Below are 24023 nucleotides of genomic sequence, written 5' to 3'. Positions count from 1 at the left end.
TGAGGCTGCTATAAATAGCAGCCTGTGGGATTGGCCATTGTGGAGGATTATCTGATTGTTGTGTTTTGTGCCTGCTTTGCTGACTTTGACCTTTGAGTGCTGATTTTTCCCCGCTTTGAAACTAAACCAGAGCAAAGTGTGGTTCACTTTGTGAAAGAAGGAGGACTGTGAATTACCTCACAGCTGCAAGCTAAGTATCACAGAACTGATAAGGGACTTGTACAAATTACCAGTTTTTTGGAGATGAGTGCTCTTTGCTATACAAAAAGAGCGCTTAGTTTATTTGAATTTTCGGTATAAAGAACATTGTTTTAAATTTTCAAATGTGTGTGTGTGTGAAATTGTATCTGTGCATTTTCAGGAGGATTCTACCAGAGAGCTCGACAGAACATCCGCTAGATATCTAACAGCAATAGCAATAGCTCTTAAACTTAGATACCTTTTTAAGGTGCTTTATAATCCTCTCTAAGTGGTTTACAGAGTTGCTCCCAGAAATTTTGGATCCTCATTTTACCCACCTTGGAAGGATGAAAGTCTGAGTCATCCTTGAGAATTGTGAGAATCCCGTGAGAATCGAACTATCAAACTGCAATCAGCCGGCAGTCAGCAATTCTGCCAAGAAGATCAAAATAATAGCTGTCCTGGAGCGACTGGTTTTATCTTAGATCTTTTTTATATAAAGTTTCTTTATTGATTTTTAAAAGAATATTTCTCATATATTTTGTTTTGTTTTTACAGGTCTTAATCCGTTTCTATTACATTTTACATATATCATTCATTTCTCTATACATGATATTACATGGTGTACATTCAAATATAAATATCGTAAGTAAAGCATAATATTAGAAAAGAAAAAAAAGAAAAAATCAATAAGCATAGTTTTTTTCAGTTTCTATAATAAAGTGATCATCAGTCCCAAGTTTTTATTTCATTTATATTATTATTAAAAAGTGTTTATTTTTATTTCTATATATATACTAAGATAGAATAGAATAGAATTTTTTATTGGCCAAGTGTGATTGGACACACAAGGAATTTGTCTTGGTGCATATGCTCTCAGCGTACATAAAATAAAATATACATTTGTCAAGAATCATGTGGTACAACACTTAATGATTGTCATAGGGGTCAAATAAGCAATGAAGAAGCAATATTAATAAAAATCTTAGGATATAAGCAACAAGTTACAATCATACAGTCAACATGGGAGGAAATGGGTGATAGGAATGATGACAAAAAACTAGTAGAAATAGAAGTGCAGACTTATTAAAAAGTCTGACAGTGTTGAGGGAATTATTTGTTTAGTAGAGTGATGGCGTTCAGAAAAAAACTGTTCTTGTGTCTAGTTGTCTTGGTGTGCAGTGCTCTGTAGCGACATTTTGAGAATAGGAGTTGAAACAATTTGTGTCCAGGATGTGAGGGGTCAGTAAATATTTTCCCCGCTCTCTTTTTGACTCGTGCAGTATACAGGTCCTCAATGGAAGGCAGGTTGGCAGCAATTGTTTTTTCTGCAGTTCTGATTATCCTCTGAAGTCTATGTCGGTCCTGTTGGGTTGCAGCATCAAACCAGACAGTTATAGAGGTGTTACTTTTCAGTTTTTATTTTGGATCCATTTGTGCCATTTGTGCCATAATTCTTCAGTTTATTTATATTTTATTCCCGTGATTGAGTTTGTAATTTTGTCCATCTCTGCACATCTATATATTTTATCAATAATTTAACTTTCCGATGGGGTCTGTTCATTTTTCCACATTTGTGCCAGTGAAATTCTGACTGCAGTGATTATGTATGTCATAAGGAAAAGCGTTTGCTTGGAGTAATGTATTTTCCAAATTCCTAAGAGCATAGCTTCTGATGTATAATTTCTGTAAGCCATCTGTGGGTTATTTTCCATACTTTTTGAATTTTAGGGCAGGACCACCATCTTTATTAACAGGGAGGAATTGGTTGAAGAACCCAAAGTTACTAGATCATTGAAAGAAAGTAATCATGTCTTGATTTTTTGATATCAGGGAGAGAAGAAATTTAAAAAAAAATCAGATTTATACAATGGATTTCTGAATGTTGATGAACTTGATAAACATATGCTGGATATCTTGGAGTGTGGATTTTGATAGATATACAACTTGAAATCCTAAAGAAAAAATATCTATGGGGGAATTGTGCAAAATGAAATAGCGAAGCCTCAATCACAAACAACTCCTACAAGATAGAACATGGGAGAAATTTAGAGAATTGGGTGTATATCACTGTTCCCTGTAGGCTGCGCGCATGAGCGCGCATGCACCCCAAAATACCCCCCGCGTGCCCTTTTCCATGGGCGCGCAGTCCCCATCCGCCTGCCAGCCCGCAGGGGGGGTGGGGGCGGGGCTGGCAGGCAGTAGAAGGCGCTGCCCCCGCCCGATCCTCCCCCTCTTCTCCTCTTCCACCGAAAGAAACGCGCGGAAGCTGTCTGCTTCAACCTCGCATTGCTCCACCCCGCTTCATCCTGCCTGTCATCCTCCGTTGTGTTTTCGGGGGGGAGCGGCGGGAAAGTCCTGTGCCGGCCAGGAAAGCCGGGTTTGCTTTCCGTGAAAGCAGCGCGCCTTTTAAACACGCTGCTTTCCTGCACCTCTTTCCTGGGAGGGGGGCAAGTGGCCTCCCCCCCCGCCCAGGAAAGAGTTGCAAGAAAGCAGCGTGTTTAAAAGGCGTGCTGCTTTCATGGAAAGCAAACCCGGCTTTCTTGGCCAGCACAGGGCTTTCCCGCCGCTCTCCCCCGAAAACACAATGGAGGTCCAGGATGACAGGCGAAGCGGGGTGGAGCAACGCGAGGCTCAAGCTGGTGGCGGAAGACCTCTGTTGTGTTTTCGGCTGGGGGGGGGCAGGAGGACCTTCCTGGCTTTCCCGGGCAGCTGGCTTGAGCCTTGTGCCAGTCAGCAAAGCCGGAGATGTGGAGAGAAAGGAAAGAGAGGGTGGGAAAGAGGAGAGGAAAGAAGAAGGAAGGGAGGGAAGGGAGAGAAAAGTGAATGAGAGGGAGAGAGAAAGGGAGGAGGAGAGGAAGGAAGGAAGAGATAAATATAAAGGGAGAGAGGGAGAAAGAGAGGGAGGGGAAGAGGGGAAGGAAGGAAAATAGAGAGAGAAAGAAAAAAGTGGAAGGAAGAGAGAAGGAAAGAAAGGGAGAGAGAGAGAAAGAGAGAGAGAGAGAAGATAGGAAGAAAGAGAGAGTGAGAGAGAGAAAGAAAGAAAGAGTGAGAGAGAGAAAGAGGAAGAAAGCAAGAGAGAGAGAGGAGTGGAAGGAAGAGAGAGGGAGAGAGAAATGATAGAAGAAAGGGGGGAAGAGAAATGAGAAAATGATTGAGGCAGAGAATGAAAGGAAAGAGAGAGAAACAGAGAGAGAAGTGACTCTTGATTTAAAGCATATGGTAAAAGCACTTAAATAATAACAGAGGAAAAAAAAACCCAGCCCTCACCTGTTTTTATTAATAGTTATGTTTTTGGATAGAGTTTGGTTTTGTTTTATTATTAATTTCTTTTAATAAAAAACTAGGGATTTATTTTTTATTTATTTATTTGTTTGTTTGTTTGTTTATTTGTTTGTTTGTTTGTTTGTTTGTTTGTACTTCTATGCCGCCCAGTCCCAAGGGGACTGCCGCTCAGACACTATACTTTTCCGCCCACCCCGAAAAAAAATCAGAGGGAACATTGGGGTATATGTGTGTATAATTTTAATTTTAAAGTATAAAATTTCTAAAAAGTGTAACAGTCAAAGAAGTATGCAGATTATATGGAGCAGAAGGAAAGGGATACAAGAACAAGAACAACAACGTCAAAAGATTCAAGGCAGACACTGGGAATTGTAAAGGTTTTGCCAAAGAAGCTGAAGTTCAGAATGAGCTGAGATGGGTAAGAAATGCCCCAAAGAATGTCTGCTTCTCTCAAATGAAAAAGAAAACATTAGCTGGTCAGCACTGCATTTCCAAACAGACAAAGAAAGAAGAACAGTTAATTAGTTTTAATGAGTTAAACTCTACAAGGCCACATGAATTACATCTTATAGTACTGAAGGAACAAGAGAAGGTGATTGTAAACTTGCTAACTGTAATCTTTCAAAAGTCCTGGAGAATTGGTGAGAAGAGCATACACAGACATGATTTCAAAAAGCGGGAAGGAGAAGAATCCAGAAAATTATAGGCCTGTCAATCCGACATCTGTAGTAAGCAGGTTCCTGAAGCAGATTATTGTGTACTGTATCTCTTACTGCTTGGGTAGGAATATATCAGTTAAGAAATATAAGCTTTGTTACAAACAAAGATTAAACTTATCTCCTTTCAAACCGAACAAGTAACTTAATAGATAGGAGAAATACTAAGGACACTTAGTGTACCTTGACTGCAGCAAGCATGTCATAAATAATCTATTTAATAAAACGATAAAGTAGTCAAGACCACGGTTTTTCAATTTTTAAAATTCCATTAAGGTATTTTTTTAAAAAAATACTGAAACCTCTGATAAGAGGTAAATTTCTAGTGATAGACAAATGGTTGTGAACTCTTTTTTTTTTTTTGCTCACATACATAGTAACTCATAGAATTCCATCAAGTACTTTATAGGAGAAAGCTTGAAAAACACAGGTCAGTTGATAACAATTGTTATCAATGTACTCTAGCATATACTCACAAATGCTTCATATTGGCTTAGAAAATAGTACTGTATCAACCAGAGTTTATTTTATTTATTTATTTTGTCAAATGTGTATTAGATACTACATATAAGTATAAAAATGATTTGAATATATGAAATGAATACAAATAAAAATAAAAGGGTACATTAGGATATGGACATAGGCACTCTGGTATGCATGTTGGTAGGCACAGACCTCTTAGCAATAAGGTGGGGTCAAAAGTAGAAAGTCAAAGGTTAAAATTTTCAGGGTTTCTGCATGAAACCACAGAGTTGGGTAATGTATTCCAGGCATTGACTACTCTGTTGCTAAAATGCCTAATTTATGTACTGCAAATTGGTCATTGAGATAATTAGGAAAAAAGTGTCAGCTTCCATTTTGGGGGGGGGGGGGATCTGGACTGTAATGACATAAACTGGCTTTATGGTTTCCTACATTTTGTTTTTGCACAATGTAAATATGGGCTCAGTTACAGTGGCAAAGGGAGACTGCAAAGAACACATTATGGAGAAAATATATGAAAATTTACCTATGCAATCCCAAAGTGTTCCTTATGTGTCCCCTGATGACACAAAATAAGTTGTGCTGTATAAATTGTCCATTGGTAAGGCAATAATAATAATAATAATAATAATAATAATAATAATAATAATAATTATTATTATTATTATTATTATTATTATTATTATTTCTGGGTTCTATCATATCTCAAGACCTAAAATGGTCACCTAACATCAAAAACATCATCAAAAAAGCACAACAAAGAATGTTCTTTCTGCGCCAGCTCAGGAAGCTCAAACTGCCCAAGGAGCTGCTGATACAGTTCTACAGAGGAATCATTGAGTCTGTCATCTGCACCTCTATAACTGTCTGGTTTGGTGCTGCAACCCAACAGGACCGACACAGACTTCAGAGGACAATCAGAACTGCAGAAAAAGCAATTGCTGCCAACCTGCCTTCCATTGAGGACCTGTATATTGCACGAGTCAAAAAGAGGGCCAGGAAAATATTTACTGACCCCTCACATCCTGGACACAAACTGTTTCAACTCCTACCCTCAAAACGTCGCTACAGAGCACTGCACACCAAGATAAATAGACACAAGAACAGTTTTTTTCGGAACGCCATCATTCTACTAAACAAATAATTCCCTTAACACTGTCAGACTTTCTACTAAATCTGCACTTCTATTCTACTAGTTTTTCTCATCATTCCTATCACCCATTTCCTCCCATGTTGACTGTATGACTGTAAGTTGTTGCTTATATCCTAAGAGTTTTATTAATGTTGCTTCTTCATTGCTTATTTGACCCCTATGACAATCATTAAGTGTTGTATCACATGATTCTTGACAAATGTATATTTTATTTTATGTACGCTGAGAGCATATGCACCAAGACAAATTCCTTGTGTGTCCAATCACACTTGGCCAATAAAATTCTATTCTATTCTATTCTATTCTATTCTATAATAATAATAATAATAATAATAATAATAATAATAATAATAATAATAATAATAATAATCCCCCAGCACCTGAGATAAATAGAAAAGCCACTTCTTTTCACTTTATCTCCCCTCTCACACATCTGTTGACCCTGTAGAGTAAACAGCCCTCCTCAATTATACTGCATAGAAGAAACATTAAATCCTGCAGTTGGTATAAATTATCCTTAAACCAGATAAACTTCCTGATGTGGGCTTATTGCCGATTTATTTCAAAACGATATACAGTATAACCGGCACGTGTTGTTCCAGTCAGCATTTCCTTTCTGTTTCGGCTATCTGCGCACCTATCTCCTCTTGCCACCGCGTCCCGCTTTTCAAGCTCTCCCGCCATTCCTTCAGCTTGGAAAGGGAAGTCAAAGAAGCAGATTTTCGTGACTCAGTGCACCTCAGCTAATGTGCGGGGCGGGGTGTGGAGCATTTCAACTGGACCACTAAGGCAGAGAGGGCCAGAGCCAAGAGTGGCTGAAGGGGACGCGAGTGCACAGAGGGAAGTGGAGCGATTGCCTACGGAAGATGACAGGAATGAGGACAATTTCCACCTAGTTCAGCCTAGTAAAAGCGCGCTCCTCTTTTCGCACAACTGAACTTCCCACCACAACGACTTTAGGGACAAAAGCTTACCAAGCCAGTGAACAAGATCAGGGAGAGCACAGCGACGCTATACATACTTTCCCACCAAATCTTTCAAGAGTGTGCAGTTGGGGATAGTGGGAATGGAAAGGAGGGGATTTTTTGAACAATTATTTTCCCTTCGCTAAGACGAAGGTTTGTATCCCGCTTAACCTTCCGTGCATTGAAAGGAGAGGTTTCGGCCAGTCATCCGGCGCCGGTGGCTGCCTCTTCCCAAATGCAAACTGGGCTGAGGATGGGGAAGTGCAGCTGGGAATGAATGCCCGGGTAGAGCGCGCGCACGCACCCTTTCAGCCTCTCTTCGGCTCCATGCACGCCAAAGGTGAAGCCAAGTGAGGCCCCGGGCTGACGCGGCTGAAGGCTGGCGGCGACGCGGGGGACACTTTTAAAACCGAGGGTTCCCCCCACTATCCCCGCCTCTGTTGAATAAGGCCGGCGAGAAAAGAGTCATGGAAAAACGCGGCTCCCAAGATCTTCCCCTTTGGATTTGTTCCGTTGTTTCTTAGAACCAGCTCCGGAGAAAAAGGACAAATGCCGGGGTGAGAGGGAAGTGGGAGGGAGAAACGAAGGCGGCGGCTCAGTGTTGCCCCAATCCAGCCAAGTTGAGCACCAACGCTCTTTTCCCCGCATCTTCCAGCGAAACAGTATGTGGACTGGCTTCTCGGTTCCCTCCCGTGCGCTCTTGGCAGCTGCCTCCTCCTCCTCCTCCTCTTCCTTTTACCCATCCTGCTGCTGGCAGCAGCAATTCAGGCGTTGGATGAGAGAAGGGGAGAGGCAGGGGGTGGGTGGGAAAGGGGGGGAGTGGTGACGGTGCCGTTGGGGCTTCTATTCCAACGGGACGCAGAAGCAGCGCCTGGTGACTTTGGCCGCTGCACGAGACAAGTCCGCTCGGGTTTCCCCCCCTCTCTCTGCTACCCTGAAGAGACGGTACCTCACGGGCTCAGCCACTTGTCCATTCTTAATTGGGTTCGGACCCGCATGGCGTGCTACCTAGTGATCAGCTCCAGGCATCTCAGCAATGGGCACTACCGTGGCATTAAAGGGATCTTCCGAGGACCGCTTCGCAAGAACGGCTCTGACACCGCGGTAAACCGCTTATCCTTACCTACTCAATCGACGCTATTCGGGATATGTAAACCTGGCGACAAATAGAAAATTGTGGTTAGATCTCTCTGGTTCGGACCAGCCTCTTGAGTGAATGCATGTTGTGGGCTTACCGGGGAAGAGCGTGTTCTTTTCCCGCGATCTGACCCTGGTGATAGATCTTGCTGCCTAGTAGTCTGACTTTTTAAAAGCTACTTGTTTTGTTTTGCAAAGTTTATTCCTTCCGCTCTTTTTTTTTTTGGAAGTTGCTGGACAGCGAAGGTCGAGGGAAGGATAGTCTTGAGTTGGTTGGCTTTGGAGGGGGGGAGGAACAAAACGATGATCGGTAGAGTGAAAGGTACTTAGTTTTGGCATGGTGTATAGTGTATAGACAATGTGTTATCCAGAAAAAGTTAATAGTGACTTTTGTTTATAGAAAATTGAGGTGGGGGAGAGAACTGTGTGTTGAAAGACATTGAAAGGAATAAGAGAATGTCGAGTTGGAAACCCCTTGGTCACTGTGTGTGTGGCACTGAAAGATGAGATCCCAAAAAGATAAGATCTCCTTAGAGCCCTACACAAAACCCAGACTAACGAAAGTAAGGGCAGCAGGTAAGAGCATGTGGGCCAGAGAGATTATTCGACACACAGAAAAGCACAATAAAGATAATGAGGGCACCTCCTAACTTCATAATAGGATGTAATAGAAAATCCAAAAACAATTTACCACCTTTTAAGACATTTTCTGATTCAGATCTACCTCTTTTCTTAATTAGCCTGTTGTCTCTCTTCATTTCCCCTTTTCTGGCACTTTCTTGCACCACTAGTAAACTTTTTTTAAAACTTAAAATAAATGCTCCAAACAGTTTTTCAAAAAGTTTCTGTTCAGTGATTTTGCCTCTTGAAAATCAGGACAAATTACCAGTATTATATCAAGGTGTATCTTGCCTTCGCATCTTGACACAAAAGTAAATCCTGTTAAAATCAGTGGAGGTTTCCATCCACAAAACTGAGTCAAGGACTGCCTAGATGTCCAGAATAGAATAATAGGTATAAAATGATGGTATTAACCAGCATAGAGATTGTTCATGAATCATTAAGTCCAATGTTTAACTAGAATAATTACACTGTCTAAGGAAGTCTATCTAAAAACATTTGTTTGTTTGTTTGTTTCTGTGGTTAATAGGGCATTCCAATCCATTAGGATTGTGCATATACATGAATATAAAATAATAAAAAACATGAGTGGATACTGTTTTCAAGTGGAGTGATTGCTAGATTACCACTTCATCATTGGAATCCCTGAACAATGATAAAAGGCATAATGCATCTTTTGGGGAAGAGACATTGAAGGAATAAATAGTGGAAAAACAATTAAGACATTCAGGGCACTGGCAAATGATGGAAAAGTTAGACTGAAGTCTGTTTGAATTTAGTTTAATGAAACTATTTGGCGAGAAAAATAAGGTGGAAATAATTATAATGGAAAAGACTAAAAGGAAGAACAAAAAAAGATGTAGAATTACAAAATTGAGGCTGTAGTTATTAAGTGAATTATCAAAATCACCATAAACTAACACGAAGACAGTTGGGATTCAGTGGTAATTACAAGTAGATGACATATTATGATACATTACAAGTGATCATATCAACATTCCATGCAGAATGTATAGATATAGAAATAAATACAGGATATTAGGAGAATGTAGTTCAATAGTAGGGTACATTTTCAGTAAGAGTAGCAATTTCATGCTTTAACTTAAAATTGCTTAACTTCTGATATGGCAAACCGTTGTGTGGTCAAGTATTAAGGTCTTAAATATAAACAAAATATTCTTTTATAATAAAAAAGTAGAAAACATGTGAACACCAGTAAGAAACAAAATTGAAAAATATGTGAAGTCCAACAAGGCTATGAATATTTAACATCTGTTAATGGGTGTTCTACTCAGTTCTACTGCATTCCGTCTTAACAACTGTCTTACTTTATAAAGTTAGTTTACTATCTTTCTCTTCTGAAAAATATTCTTAAGTATGTGTAGCTCTGGAAACTACTACATATTCAAATTCATGTGTTTCTTGAATTCTAAAATGAACAACTTTGTAAGTATACAAATAATTTAGAACCACCACAAGCCAATTGCTAGATAAAAGGATGGCAAAACTTCACAAAATGTATTTGATTCTTTGAAAATATTTCAATGTGATTACTTACTTTTTTACTTACTGAAACTTCCTTTTTTTCAAAATTTGTTCTATGTTTATGATACTTTAGGGCAATGTTTTCTAATCTGGTGATCTCTATCTGTGTTGGTATAAGTCCTTCAATACACCAGTGATCAAGGCTGTTTTTCTTAAGACACCATGTATGTAAGATTTATCTTTGTCATGTTTCTGCCCCATCTCATAGCTAGGATTGGGTGAAGTGGTATTCACTGAAGCAGTTGGTTTTAAGGAGATACACCTCAAAATATTGAATATGAATCTCCCATCCACAAGTGTTGAGCTATGCTACTTCATCCAACTGTTTTGATTTGGCAGAACTATCTTGCATGCGTTAACTGAGGATTATAAAATCTCAGCAGTAGCTAGTTCAAATTAACATCTTGTCTCTAATTTAGAAGCTGAGCACCAGTTGGTAGGTAGAACTGTATCAAAAGCATGCATCAAAGGATGTGGGCCAGAGAGCATGTGGGCCAGAGAGTGCTTAATGGCTATTACTTTAAAAAAGCAGCAAAATTCCTATAAAATGCTTAGTTTATACAGTACTTATATATTATTTTGCTTGTTATTTAAATTTTTTCATAGAGACACATGGACACTGGTACCAACTCTTTCTTTCTTTTTTAATTTTAAACTTTTTTAAAATAAAGTTTTTACTCACAAATAGAAAAACAATACAATTCAAAAAGAACAATAAACGACTATTGCAAACATATAATTAAAAGAAAGAAAAGAAATGGTGGGGAAGACGAAAAAAAGGAAAAACCTGGAAAAAGAGGAAAAAGAAAATGAGAAAGAGGGTCAGAGAGACAAAAAGAGAGAAAAGAGAATAGAAGAAAAAGAAAAAAGAAAAAAAATAGAAAAAGAAAGGAAAATGGTTACATAGTACAGTACATCATTTCCATTTTGTTTGCATTCCTGGTGAATCAAAAAGAAAGCTCTATATATCTCCATTATTGCTTTATCTAATCCATATATCAATTGTTTACATTTTCATTGTGTTATTTATAGTTATCAATTATATCCATATATTATTTATTGGTTATTTCTTCTGGTTTCAAGCCATTCATAAAGATTTTCCCAAATTGTGTAAAAGTCTTTCCCTTGTTTATTTTGTAGATCAAAGGTGAGCCTGGACATTTCAGTGCAATCCATAAGTTTATTTATAATCATATTGTCTGTTGGGAGGTTATTATCTTTCCACATTTGTGCGTAGGCTAATCTTGCTGCAGTTATTATATGGATGATCAGGTAGTATTTTGATTTTACATATTGCCCTCTAACAAGCCCTAGAAGATAGACCTCTGGTTTAAATTCTAAATCAAATTGCAGTATATATTTTATCCATCCTTTGATTTTCAGCCAATAATTACGTGCCTGGGGGTATAGCCACTACAGGTGGTAATAAACTTCTAATTCTTTTTTACATATCCAGCAGGTGGGATTTATATTAGGATAGATCTTAGCTCACTTGGCGGGACCATAATGCCATCGGTAAAACATCTTATAGAGATTTTCCTTATATGGTACCGATAATGTTAATTTATAGTTTTCTTTCCATAGTTTTGTCTATTCTTCTAAATGAATTGGATACCCAAAATTCTTCATCCATGCCAACATGCTGTCTTTTACTGTTTCTTCTAAGTTATCAAATTTTATTAAATAATTGTATATCTCGTTATAAATTTAGTGGGTGGGCCTAATAAAATTTTGTCTATTATATTTAATTTAGGGTTTATTCCATATTCTTCAGAATCAATTTTATATCTGTTTTGAAGTTGTACAGATGAAAACCAATCTATATGTTTCCATTCAGCTTCTAAGGTTTGTCTAGATTTAAGCTTACCTTCCTTATCTAATAGTTCGTCATATGTTCTCACTTTAGTATTTCCTAGGAAATTTGGGTATATCAAGACTTCCATGGTGGATAACCACCTTGGTATTTCTATAAAGTGTTTATTTTTAATTTTCCTCCAAATGAATAGTAATGCATGTTATTGAAATTGTGTATGTTTGATATTCTTTTCCCCCCAAAAGGTGGACATGCCACCCTTCTTGTAAATTATAACCTTCTAGTTTAAGAATTATTTGATTATTTAATGTGATCCAAGCCTTAATCCTAATAGACTGGCTGAATAGTAGTAAGTTTCAAGATCAGGTAGGCCAAAGCCCCCCGCCTCTCGTCTGTCCACCAGATTTTTACATTTAATTCTTGACTTTCTCCCTGCCCATATAAACTTTGATATAGCTTTTTAATTTCTTTGAATAATTTTTTTTCTAATTTAATTGGAACCATTTGGAATAGGTAAAGCCATCAGAGTAGAATATTTGTGATTCTGCCAAGGAGCGATAATTGTATTTTACCCCATTTTTCTAGGTATTCTTTTGTGTTGCAATGTAATTTTATATAATTATCTTCTTTTAATGATGAGTATCTAGCTGTAAGCCTTATGCCTAAGTATTTAATTCTTTTTATTGCTTGTAATCCTGAAATTTTTACTAGTTCCTTTATTGCTTGAGTACAATTTTGGGGTAAGAATTTGGTTTTATCTTTATTAATTTTTAAGCCTGCAGCCTTCCTGAATAGTTCTAATTCCTTTAGCAGATTGGTTATTGATGATTTTGGTTCTTTGAGGAAGAATACCAAGTCATCCACAAAAGTTTGGGTTTTATAAATTTCTTTATTAATTTTAGTGTCTTTAATTTCCAGGTTGTTTCTAATTTGGTTAGGTAATACTTCAAGTGACAATATAAATAATAGGGGTGATAAGGGGCAACCTTGTCTTATGCCTTTACAAATTTTAAGTTCATCAGTCAAGTCACCATTTACCCTTTGATTAGTGTACATGGCATCAATCATTTTTTCAAATTTAGGACCAAATTTCATAATTTTAATTTGCTGTTTTAAAAAGTCCCAATTTAAGTTGTCAAAGGCTTTTTGTGCATCTAGAAAAAGCTTAGCCAATTGTTTATCATTGTTACCTTCATAAAATTCTAATTCCATTTTGATCAGGATGAATAGTTTTTATTTAAGATTTTAAAAAATCCTTTCCACTATAATTGTAGTAAAAATTTTGTAATCCACATTTAACAGGGATATTGGTCTATAATTTTTAATTTGATTTTGGTCTGTATCGTTTTTATGAATTAATGTGATGTAGGCTTCTTCCCAGGATATTGGGTAGATTGCTGTTTATAGGGTTTCATTATAAACATCTAACATAAAATCTCCTATAATATCAATTGTGGCCTTATAAAATTCACCAGGAAAACCGTCCGGTCCAGGTGTTTTATTATTTTTCTGCTTTGCTTAGTTCCTCTTTAGTTATTATATTATTCAGCATATCACTCTCATCATTTTCTATGGTATTTAGATTCTTGTCTTGCAAGTATTTTGTTACTTCTTCTATCTTAATTTCATACTTTGCATATAAATCTTTGAAATAGTTTAATATAATTTCTTTCTTCCTTTCCGTTTGGTAATATATATTTTTATCCTGACCCTCAAGTTGTTGTATCATTTTTTTCTCCTTGTCTTTTTTTATTTTATAGGACAGCCATCTATCCGGTTTGTTTGCGTTTTCAAAATAATCCTGTTTTATTAATCTAATATTTTTGGCAATTTCTTCTTGCTCCATTAAATTTAACCTATGATTCATCACATTTTTCTCTTCTATAAATTTTGAATTTTGTGGGCACTTTTGTAATTCTTTTTCTATTTGTTTTAATTTATCTAATAAATTCTTTCACTGCAGTCCTTTCTCTTTGTTACTTTTTGCTAGATAGGAGATTGTCACCCCTCTTTGGAAGGCTTTTGCCATATCCCATAGGTTCTGAATACTTGTATTGTTTTCCCTGATAAACATTTCCATTTCTTTTAAAATCTGATTTATATAGTCCTGTTCTTTTAATATTTTAGTATTCAAAGTCCAATTTCTAAACTTTTTTCTTTCTCCTTTCCAAGTTACTTTCAGAGGATTATGATCAGCCCATTCATTTATCCCTATTTCCACTGTAGTTATCAAGTTTAGTAATTTTTTATTTGCCCACACCATGTCAATTCTTGACCAGGATCTTTGTGGACAAGAAAAAAAGTATATTCTTGTGCTTCTGGATTATGCTTCCGCCAGCAATCACCTAAATTAAGCTCATAACACATTTTGTGGACAGTTTTTGGTGAAGTTTTCCTCTTTTTTGGTAATTTTTTATTATCTATTTTATAGTCTTTTTGGGAAGACACAACTCTTTTTTAATGAAACTTATTTATAGATATACACATCAAATATTTTAATGTTTTGCCGTGATAATTGACATAAGGCCTTCTATTGCTAGCATTGTTAGAATTAATATTGCTCAATAATTTTTGCCCTATTATAACAAATACCGTTGAGAAAATTTCTCTCTTGGTTTTTAAGAAGCATAAACAAATTTTAAAGATGTCTGATAGTTGGTGATTATTTTGATATAAATACTCTTAGGAGGTTCCCCTGAATGCAAAAATCAAAACATTTCAAATGTCAAATTGGTCTGAAAATATGTCTCTGATGATTACATGTCATTTTATTTTAGAAAACCTTGGTAGAGGTTGAAAAAAAGGATTCAATGGCATTATTATTTGTGAGTTTCAAGCTATAACTTTTGAGATTTAGGCAGTATTTTGAAATTTCAATAGAATGGTCTATATATTTTCACATCAACTTAAATGTTCTATTTAAATCATTAAAGGATCCCATTTTTATGCAAAAGTTGCTTCATATATTACACTGAATAGTTTTTAGTATATAATGCATACTTTTTATTTTTAAGAGGTTCTTTCATAACTGACAATGAAATGTCACTAGGCTTATGATTATGCTTTTAGATATGATATGAGAACACTAATGAATATTTTAAATACCTTTATGAAATTTCACATCTGAATGAATAAAAAATATCCAACTGATATTTATGTGTCCCTTTGTTTCTCTGCCAGGTATTTCATGCAATGGGAAAATAGTCTACAATTAATGGGATTTTCATAATCATTTTTGCAAATAGAAATGTAAATATTTTCTACAAATTTCTAGAATTTTAGGCAGTTGGGAATTTTTAATATGTATAAATCTAATATTTATTTGTTAAGAGATATTAGTTATAATAAAGTTCAATAGATTATCATGGTTCAATAAATTTTTTATCAGTAAGGCCTTACAATTTATGCATGGTATGTTTGCGTGTATGTTTGGTTTTATAATAAGGGTTTTGGGTTGTTTTAGTATTGGATTGTTACATGAGTCTACGGAGAGGGGCGGCATACAAATCCAATAAATAAATAAATAAATAAATAGATAGATAGATAGATAGATAGATAGATAGATAGATAGATAAACAAACAAAAAAACAAACAAACAAACAAACAAACAAAAAAACAAAAAAACAAACAAACAAATAATAATAATAATACTTGAGCAGCCATGAGCCCCCATGTCCTGGGCCAAGGGAAGCTTTGGTCAGCCTGCCTGGTCCCCTGCATGGTTGGTGGCCAGTGGATGGGCAGGTGGCCCTCAGTGGAGACGCAGCTGCTGCTGCTGTGGGGCTGAGAAGGGGTGACGGCACTCTCAGATCCCCCCCTTGGAATCAGAGGGGATCAGTCACAGCTGCAGCTGTTGCTGCAAGCCTCTCAGGGGCAGGATCAGGCAGGCTGGAGACTGGCTGGCGCTTCCCATGGCTGCTCAAGCAGGGAAGAGCCTGCAGTTTCCACTGTCTGCTTTTTTGGGGGGAGGCTTCAAGTCTCAGCTGAGTGTTTAGGAAAAGGTGACTTGTTTATAAGGGAAAATGCCAGGACGGACATTGAGAATCCTGCAATTGGGTTGGATAGGGACCCCAGCTTGCAGTGAAGCCCACCACCATGTGGCCCCTGAGAAGTTGGTGGCAGCTGCTGCAGCTGCTCTTCTGTTTCTCAGGAGGGTCTGAAAGTGCATGTGCAATTCTAGGAGATATGCTTCCCTTCCAGAGCCCTGTACTGCCCCCCTTCTCAGCCCCAAAGCAGAAGTAGCTGCATCTCCACCAAGGGCCACTTACCTTGGAAGGCAACTGCAATGGACAGCAAACTCTGGCTGATCCCCAGACCAGATGCCATTTTTTTGTAAGCCACTTTGAGTCCTATGGGATTTGGGCAGCACATTAGTCAATTAAATTAAATTAAATTTACCAAGATTTCTCCGTGGACTACCAAAATTTTCTCACAGACCACCTGTGGTTTGTGAATCACCGGTTGGTGACCTGTATTTTGACTGCCCATGATTCATGGGTATGGAATGTGCAAAAATATGATGGAATGAATTTTTCTTTAAAGACATGAACATTAGGAAGGGTTGGTGTCTATGTTTATCAAACTACGAATTACTTTTCACTTAGGTTTAGTAGATACTTACAGATTATGTCTGGGATTGCTATGAATCCTGATTGCACATGTTCAGTGTACTTTATTTTATTATTTATTTATTATTAGATTTGTATGCCGCCTCTCTCCGAAGACTCAGGGCGGCTAACAACAATATAAAAAGACAATGTAAACAAATCTAATATTAAAAATAATCTAAAAAAACCCCAATTTAAAGAACCACTCATACATACTACCATGTATAAATTCTATAAGCCTAGGGGGGAGGGAAATTTCAATTCCCCTATGTCTGACGACAGAGATGGGTTTTAAGGAGCTTGTGAAAGGCAAGGAGGGTGGGGGCAACTCTGATATCTGGGGGAGCTGGTTCCAGAGGGTCGGGGCCGCCACAGAGAAAGCTCTTCTCCTGGGTCCCGCCAAATGACATTGCTTAGTCGATGGGACCCGGAGAAGGCCAACTCTGTGGGACCTAACCGGTCACTGGAATTCGTGCGGCAGAAGGCGGTCCCAGAGATATTCAGGAGTCATTGCAATCCTAGACATAATCTGAAATATATAACTAAAATATATAACAGATAACTTCTCGGTAGCATAGGTTACAGAATAGAATACTAGACAAAACAGTTGATATTAGCTAGCATGTTACACAAACTCTATTCAGGCAGAATTGTTAACTAATGACATTATTAACATTCTAGAGTCATTACACAATAAAACCAGAGATTCTTCTATTCCTGGCCTCCTGTATTTTTTTTTTAAAGTTTAGATTGTTTTATATTCAGTCAATCTGAATGCCAGGGGGTCTCAGATAATAAATTTGGATTACTAACACCCTCCCTGCTTTCAACATGTGGTAAGAGTTGTAAATTTTTCCCATGAGCAATCAGGAACATCTTTTGAGGCCACACAATCTTAATTTTAGAAGTCCTCATAGGTTGTGGAGGAAGCTGAGCAACATTTTAAAGTTCCAATGAATCTTAAGGCAACTCTGCAGATATTTGTCATGTTCTCTGTCAAGGATGGAATGTATTTTAAATAAGCAGCATTATCACTATTTTGTATCAATCAACTATTTAGTTTTAAACGAGATAAAAGTTTCTGTGTCTTCATTTATTTGAATTAAATGGTATGTGGCAGGGCTTTCTAATAGTTGGGTTCCTTTGAGTAACAGTTGACTTATTTTCAGTTAACTTATTTTCAACAAGTGAAAATAGTCTGTTAACATTGTATCCAATATCCAAACTATGATTAACTCAACTATAGTTATCTGAAATGAACCAGCTCCATAATTCAGTATGTTTTAGTAATGGTAATTAAAATGAACTTTTTTTTTCTCAGCAAGGATGAATAGAGACGGGTAGCTGCAAGAATCTTTGGCTAAATATCATTATTATTTGACAGAATCTTCAAGTTAATTATTTGACAGAATCTTCAAGTACATGTTTAAGACAATTCTACAGGTTTAACATTCCCTTTACATTTAGTCAAACAGGTTTCATTTGAAATGCCTGGATTTTCAGTGAAATGTTACAAAGGATGCTTTACTTTTCTTTCTCTCTCTCTCTCATGCACATAAAGATAAAACCAATAAAAATTACCAGCTCTATTGTATATTTTTTCAATTGGGAATTAATTCAACCACTTTTTCTTTTGAATGTTTATTCCTGAAGAATAAGAAGGATCATACCCTCCAAATCCAATCTCTGGATTTATACACAAGGCCCTTTCTTGAAACTAGCTCATGAATAGAAGAAGGGAACACTGGAGCAGATATTTAATAGGTAGCTTCTTTTGAAGGAAGGTCACTCTACTGCATCTATGCATCTAAAGTGATTTATTAATGCAATCATATTTGAGTCAATGTTAGGGCAGCATTACCTCCTTCGGCAGAAGATGATTGGAAAAGACAGGCAGAAGTTCAGCAGGCATCCCCCTTAGTAGGTGCACTTATATTTGTCTAATTATCCTTAGAAACCACAGAATTACAAAATTGAAATATGAAATATCCTTCACTTCATCCATTTCCAATACAAAAAATCCATTGCAACAATATCCTTCCTAAGAGAGTCCAAGCAACAGTCTTTTTCTATCAGAAATTCCTGATTAATTTAAGTACATTTTTCATTCCTAGGATTTAAACCTGCTGAGTTTATGTTTTCTGGCTCAGCAAAGGAAAAAATTGTTCCATCTTTACGATGAATTGCAGTAAACTATAAAGACAGACATTTGTACTGTCTTTTAGTTGTCTCTTCTCCAGAATCTGTATAATCTTTGTTGTCCTTTTTTTGAATATATTCTAATTTATTCAGAAGAATGAAATAATATAATCAATAGATAATATTTGAGGCTCTGGGTTAAAATAAGAGGTCCTTGGTGGTGTCCGAGCTTGATTGTCTTCATGCAGCCATTTCATTACCCAAATTAGGTAACATTATCATAATAACAGAGTTGAAAGGCACCTTGAAAGTTTTCTAGTTCAACCCTCTGTTTAAGAATGAGACCTTATACCAGTGATGGTATACACAGGTTCCATAGGTGGTTCTAATCTCCGGGGGGAGCTGGTTCCAGAGGGTCAGGGCCGCCACAGAGAAGGCTCTTCCCCTAGGTCCTGCCAAATGACATTGTTTAGTTGACGGGACCCGGAGAAGGCCCACTCTGTGGGACCTAACTGGTCGCTGGGATTTGTGCGGCAGAAGGCGGTCCTGGAGATATTCTGGTCTGATGCCATGAAGGGCTTTATAGGTCATAACCAACATTTTGAATTGTGACCGGAAACTGATCGGCAACCAATGCAGATTGCGGAGTGTTGGTGTAACATGGGCATACCTGGGGAAGCCCATTTGCTCTTGCAGCTGCATTCTGCACGATCTGAGGTTTCCTAACACTCTTCAAAGGTAGCCCCATGTAGAGAGCATTACAGTAGTCAAACCTCAAGGTGATGAGGGCATGAGTGACTGTGAGCAGTGAGTCCCGGTCCAGATAGGACCACAACTGGTGCACCAGGCGAACCTGGACAAACGCCCCCCTTGCCACAGCTGAAAGATGGTTCTCTAATGTGAGCTGTGGATCAAGGAGGACGCCCAAGTTGCAGACCCTCTTTGAGGGGGTCAATAACCCCAGGGTTATGGACGGACAGATGGGATTGTCCCTGGGAGGCAAAACCCACAGCCACTCCATCTTATCAGGGTTGAGTTACTCTAGCCAAGAGAAATGCGACTTTAGTAACCGAGTAGTTGATACATGGAACTCACTATCAGACTCTGTAGTATCATCACTTAACCCCCCCAAACTTTACCCTTAGACTATCCACTGTTGACCTCTCCCAATTACTAAAAGGTCAGTAAGGGGCCTGCATAAGTGCTCCAGAGTGCCTTCCATCCCCTATCCTAATACTAGTATTTACTAGTATTCTCTTTTACAGCAAGGGCTCTTCAGAGTAGTATAATTTCTTACTATGATATCATTATTTTATCTTTGTATACCACCAATATGTACTTGACAAAACAAACAAACAAATAAATAGTTAAACATAAACATCTTTTTAAGCAAAACACCAAACTCAGAGAGTATCAAGTGCTCTTCAGAGTAGTATAATTTCTTACTATATGATTATTCTAACATATTTTTATATACAAGACTGGAGCCCATTAATAATAATAATAATAATAATAATAATTTATTAGATTTGTAGTCCGCCCCTCTCCGAAGACTCGGGGCGGCTCACAACAACGATAAAAACAATATTATACAGGCACAAATCTAATATTAAGAAAAAACTAAAAACCCTATCATAATTAATTAAGGAATATATATGTTGGACTATTACTGGTGAGCCCTAGATTCAAGTCCATCCTTAGCCAATGTCTTCTGTGTTAGCCACCTAAGACTCCTGGAGAAAAGCAAAATATATATATCTAAGAAATATATAGAAATTTGTCTTGGTATTGTCTAACTGATCAAAGGTGGAATTATAGGAGTTATGACAAGAAGTCCTTATACAACATGATTTTTGAACATTTGAACTGCAAACTCAAAATGGAATAGTCTGCTTATAAAGATATTGTCCTTCATTTAAATAATGAAATGTATACTCTATTTCTCTATATAAAAATATTTCTGGTAAATGTTTATACAGTATTTAGATGATTAACAAAAATATAAAAGACAGATGACAAACGTCTATGGAGATTCTCAGTTATCCAGATCATGATTATCCCAAAGGTGCTTCCTTCATAAATCAATTGGATTTTCTTATGAGGACTTTCAATCCAGTTGCACTTTTGGAGCTACAAATGTGACAGTTTAAAATGTTGATAGAAATTAAAAGGATAAGGGAAGGAGAAAAATCATGTAGGATGCCAGTCTTCTCCAATATACCAGGCAGAAGCCATAACAGGATAAGCTACCATATTTTTTGAAGTATAAGATGCTGCAGACTATAAGCCGTAGGTACCTTTCGGGAGGAGGAAAACAAGAAAAAAAAATCTGCCCCTGCCTCCCAATAATTTTCCTCCTTGCAGAAAACAGCCTGTTTCAGCCCGAGTAGCCCAGCTGATTAATGTGGAGGCGGCAATAGGCAATGCCAATCCCTACAGCCTGAAACAGATGATAGTCAGGAGGCCATTCAACCAACAATCAACTGTTCATGTTAATCAGGCTGTGCTGAATCTGAAACTGAAGCAGGCTGTTTGTTGTTTGCTGCAAAGAAGCAAATTGCTGGGAGGCAGAGGCCAAAGGTAGAGGGCCAGTGGTGGGCAGGGCTACATTTGATGTATAAGACACACCCTAATTTTCACCCTCTTTTGGGAGGGGAGTGAATCCTATACTCCAAACAAATGGTAATTCTATTTTATTGTACGGATATGCTAACAGATTTTTACAAATCTGAAAGAATAGATTTCTCATTTCTCCTTTACATCCTGAAATGCTACAAGAGCCCCTTCTGAGATTCAGCTGTCCATTATCAGCTGAGGGTTCTTCAAGTAGTATCTCTTTTGCCTACCATTATATCAGAGGAAGAGAATTGGTCTTAAATAGCTGCACAAAAGAGATGGTACTACGTACTTCTAGAATCTTAAAGTGAAAAGCATTCTAGAGAGCTGGTATCATGGCAAAGAAATATCACTTGGGAATTGCTCAAGAAGTAATTCTGTTAGCAAACATGACTTTATCTGATCATCTTCCTGATTGTTCAGGTCTGTCACTAAAAATTGTGACACTGTAGCTTTGCTGCCATTAAATTATACAGATAGTCCTTATCTTACAACCAGAATTGAGCCCAAAATATTGATTGTAAAGCAAGACAGTTGTTAAGTGAGTTTTGTCCCATTTTATGATCTTTCTTTCCAGGGTTGTTAAATGAATCACTCCAATTAAGTCAGTAACATGGTTGTTAAATGAACGTAGCTTCTCCATTGACTCTGCTTATCAGATAATATCATGAACCTGCTACACTGCAACTGTCATAAGCGTCCAAATTTTGATCACATGCCCATGAGGATGCAGCCAAGATTGTAGGTGTAAGTCCTTGCTTCCAGTGCTGTTGTAACTTTGAATAGTCACTAAACGAATGGTAGTAAGTCAAGGACTCTCTGTTTCTGCAGCTTTCACGAACTCATTCATAGAACATGCTGTCATTTCTTAGGAAGCATTGATTGATTGCTGGGATTAAGGACTTCATATGTTTTTTGCTTGAACAATGATAAAACAAGAAGTTGGAAAAATTATAAATGACATGTTCATTTTCAATGGAGCGGAGCTGTTTTGGAATCGGAGGATGCATCACCTTATATTTTGTTCTTGATTCTAGGCAGGCAAATTGCCTTGAGTCAATCCTGCTGAGTCACAACTGAAATAATTGGAAATATTGCTGATTGTTTGAACAAAGGTGATGAAACTGAGTATTAAAGACAAGTTGGGTTATAATGACTCTTGACAAATATATAGAGATAGATGTAGTGAAGGGTTGCAAAAAAATTTACTACCACACTGTGGGCGTGGCTTATTTTGTGGGTGTGGCTTGCTGGCCATGTGACCAGGTGAGAGTGGGTTGACGATCATGTGACCAGGGGAGTGGCTTAAAGGTCATGTGACTAGCTTAAAGATGGCCAATTTGACGTCATTCATGTCAAGGGTTTGGATTAGGGTTAGGGTACCTGGCCTCTCCTTGCCTCAATTTCCCTATATTACTATTACTGAACATCCAAAATATAGTATTTAATTCTATGTATATGTGGCATACGTGTACATACATATTACACACAGGCACACAAAAATATACCTTATCTACTATATAAACTGTATGTGTATGTACACAAACACATGCACGCACAGCTCTTCTAAATTATACACATTCAACCTCATTTACTGCAATAGGAAAAACATACCCAGAGCCCAAAAGGAAAAAAAGAAAAAAAATCAAAATTTTTCTATCGGTTCTGTGTATCTGCCGTACCCCTAGGAGCTCATCACTGATGGAATGGAATGGAATGGAATAGAATAGAATTCGCTACCCCACAATTCTTTATTGGCCAAGTATGATTGGATACACAAGGAATTTGTCTTTGGTGCATATGCTTTCAATGTACATAAAAATACATTCATCAAGAATCATAAGATACAACACTTAGTGATACTTATAGGCAGGGGTGGGCTACTACCCATACAGGGGGGAATGCAGTGGGGTAGCAAAAATGGAACTCTACCCCAGAGCACCCAATTTGCACTGAAAGATGTTGAAAGAAAATGCAGGGTGTCCTGCATAAGCCATGCCCACTATGTTGGAAGTAAAAAGTTTAGTAGCCCTTCACTGGTCATAGGATACTAAATAAGCAATAAAATCATAGTAGGAAACTGAATAAAACAATATAAATTGTAAAGATACAAATAACAAAATTATAGACATAAGTGGAGGAAGTAGGTAATAGGAAGGATGATGATGATGATGATGATGATGATGATAATAATAATAATAATAATAATAATAATAATAATAATAATAATAATATAGTCTTAGCAAATAGTTTGAGAGTGTTGTGGGGATTAGTTGTTTAGCAGAATGATGGCATTCGGGAAAAAACCTGTCCTTGTATCTAGTTGTTCGGGTGTGCAGTGCCCTATATTGTTGTTGAAACAATTTATGTCCAGAATGTGAGGGGTCTATAGATACTGTATTTTCACAGGTCTCTTTTTAGCTCATGCAGTATACAGGTCCTCAATGGAAGGAAAGTTCGTAGCAATGATTTTTTCCTGCAATTCTAATTATCCTCTGAAGTCTGTGTCTGTCCGTAGAGCCAAAAAAGTTGGCTCTGCAGAGCCAAACAAGCTGGGTTGCAGAGCCAAACAAGACAGTTATAAAGGTGCAGAAGAGAGACTCAGGAATAACATTTCGGATGCTGGATTTTGTCCCTTTAATTCTGAGCATTCCAGACCCCTCCTTGCTGAAAGCAACTTGTTCCATATGCAGAACTGTAGGTTTTATAGGTTGTAAAAAATTCTCTGTAGACTGCTTATGGCCATGAATTTATTATGTTGTA

At 37.4% G+C, this 24023-nt stretch overlaps 1 protein-coding gene across 1 annotated transcript in view; it reads left to right on the top strand.

Moving 5' to 3' along the window:
- The first annotated feature begins 7599 nt into the window (after positions 1-7599).
- The window catches only part of ZNF804B (zinc finger protein 804B), a 260921-nt gene continuing 244497 nt past the window's right edge, over positions 7600-24023 (top strand). Inside the window, exon 1 of the mRNA XM_070726869.1 lies at positions 7600-7886. Coding sequence (XP_070582970.1) covers positions 7779-7886 — 108 coding nt within the window. The 5' untranslated portion in view covers positions 7600-7778. The remainder of the gene's footprint in view (positions 7887-24023) is intronic.

The sequence above is a fragment of the Erythrolamprus reginae genome, chromosome Z (assembly GCF_031021105.1).
Source record: "Erythrolamprus reginae isolate rEryReg1 chromosome Z, rEryReg1.hap1, whole genome shotgun sequence".
NCBI classification, from domain to species: domain Eukaryota; kingdom Metazoa; phylum Chordata; class Lepidosauria; order Squamata; family Dipsadidae; genus Erythrolamprus; species Erythrolamprus reginae.
This window is presented reverse-complemented; position numbering and strand designations above follow the sequence as displayed.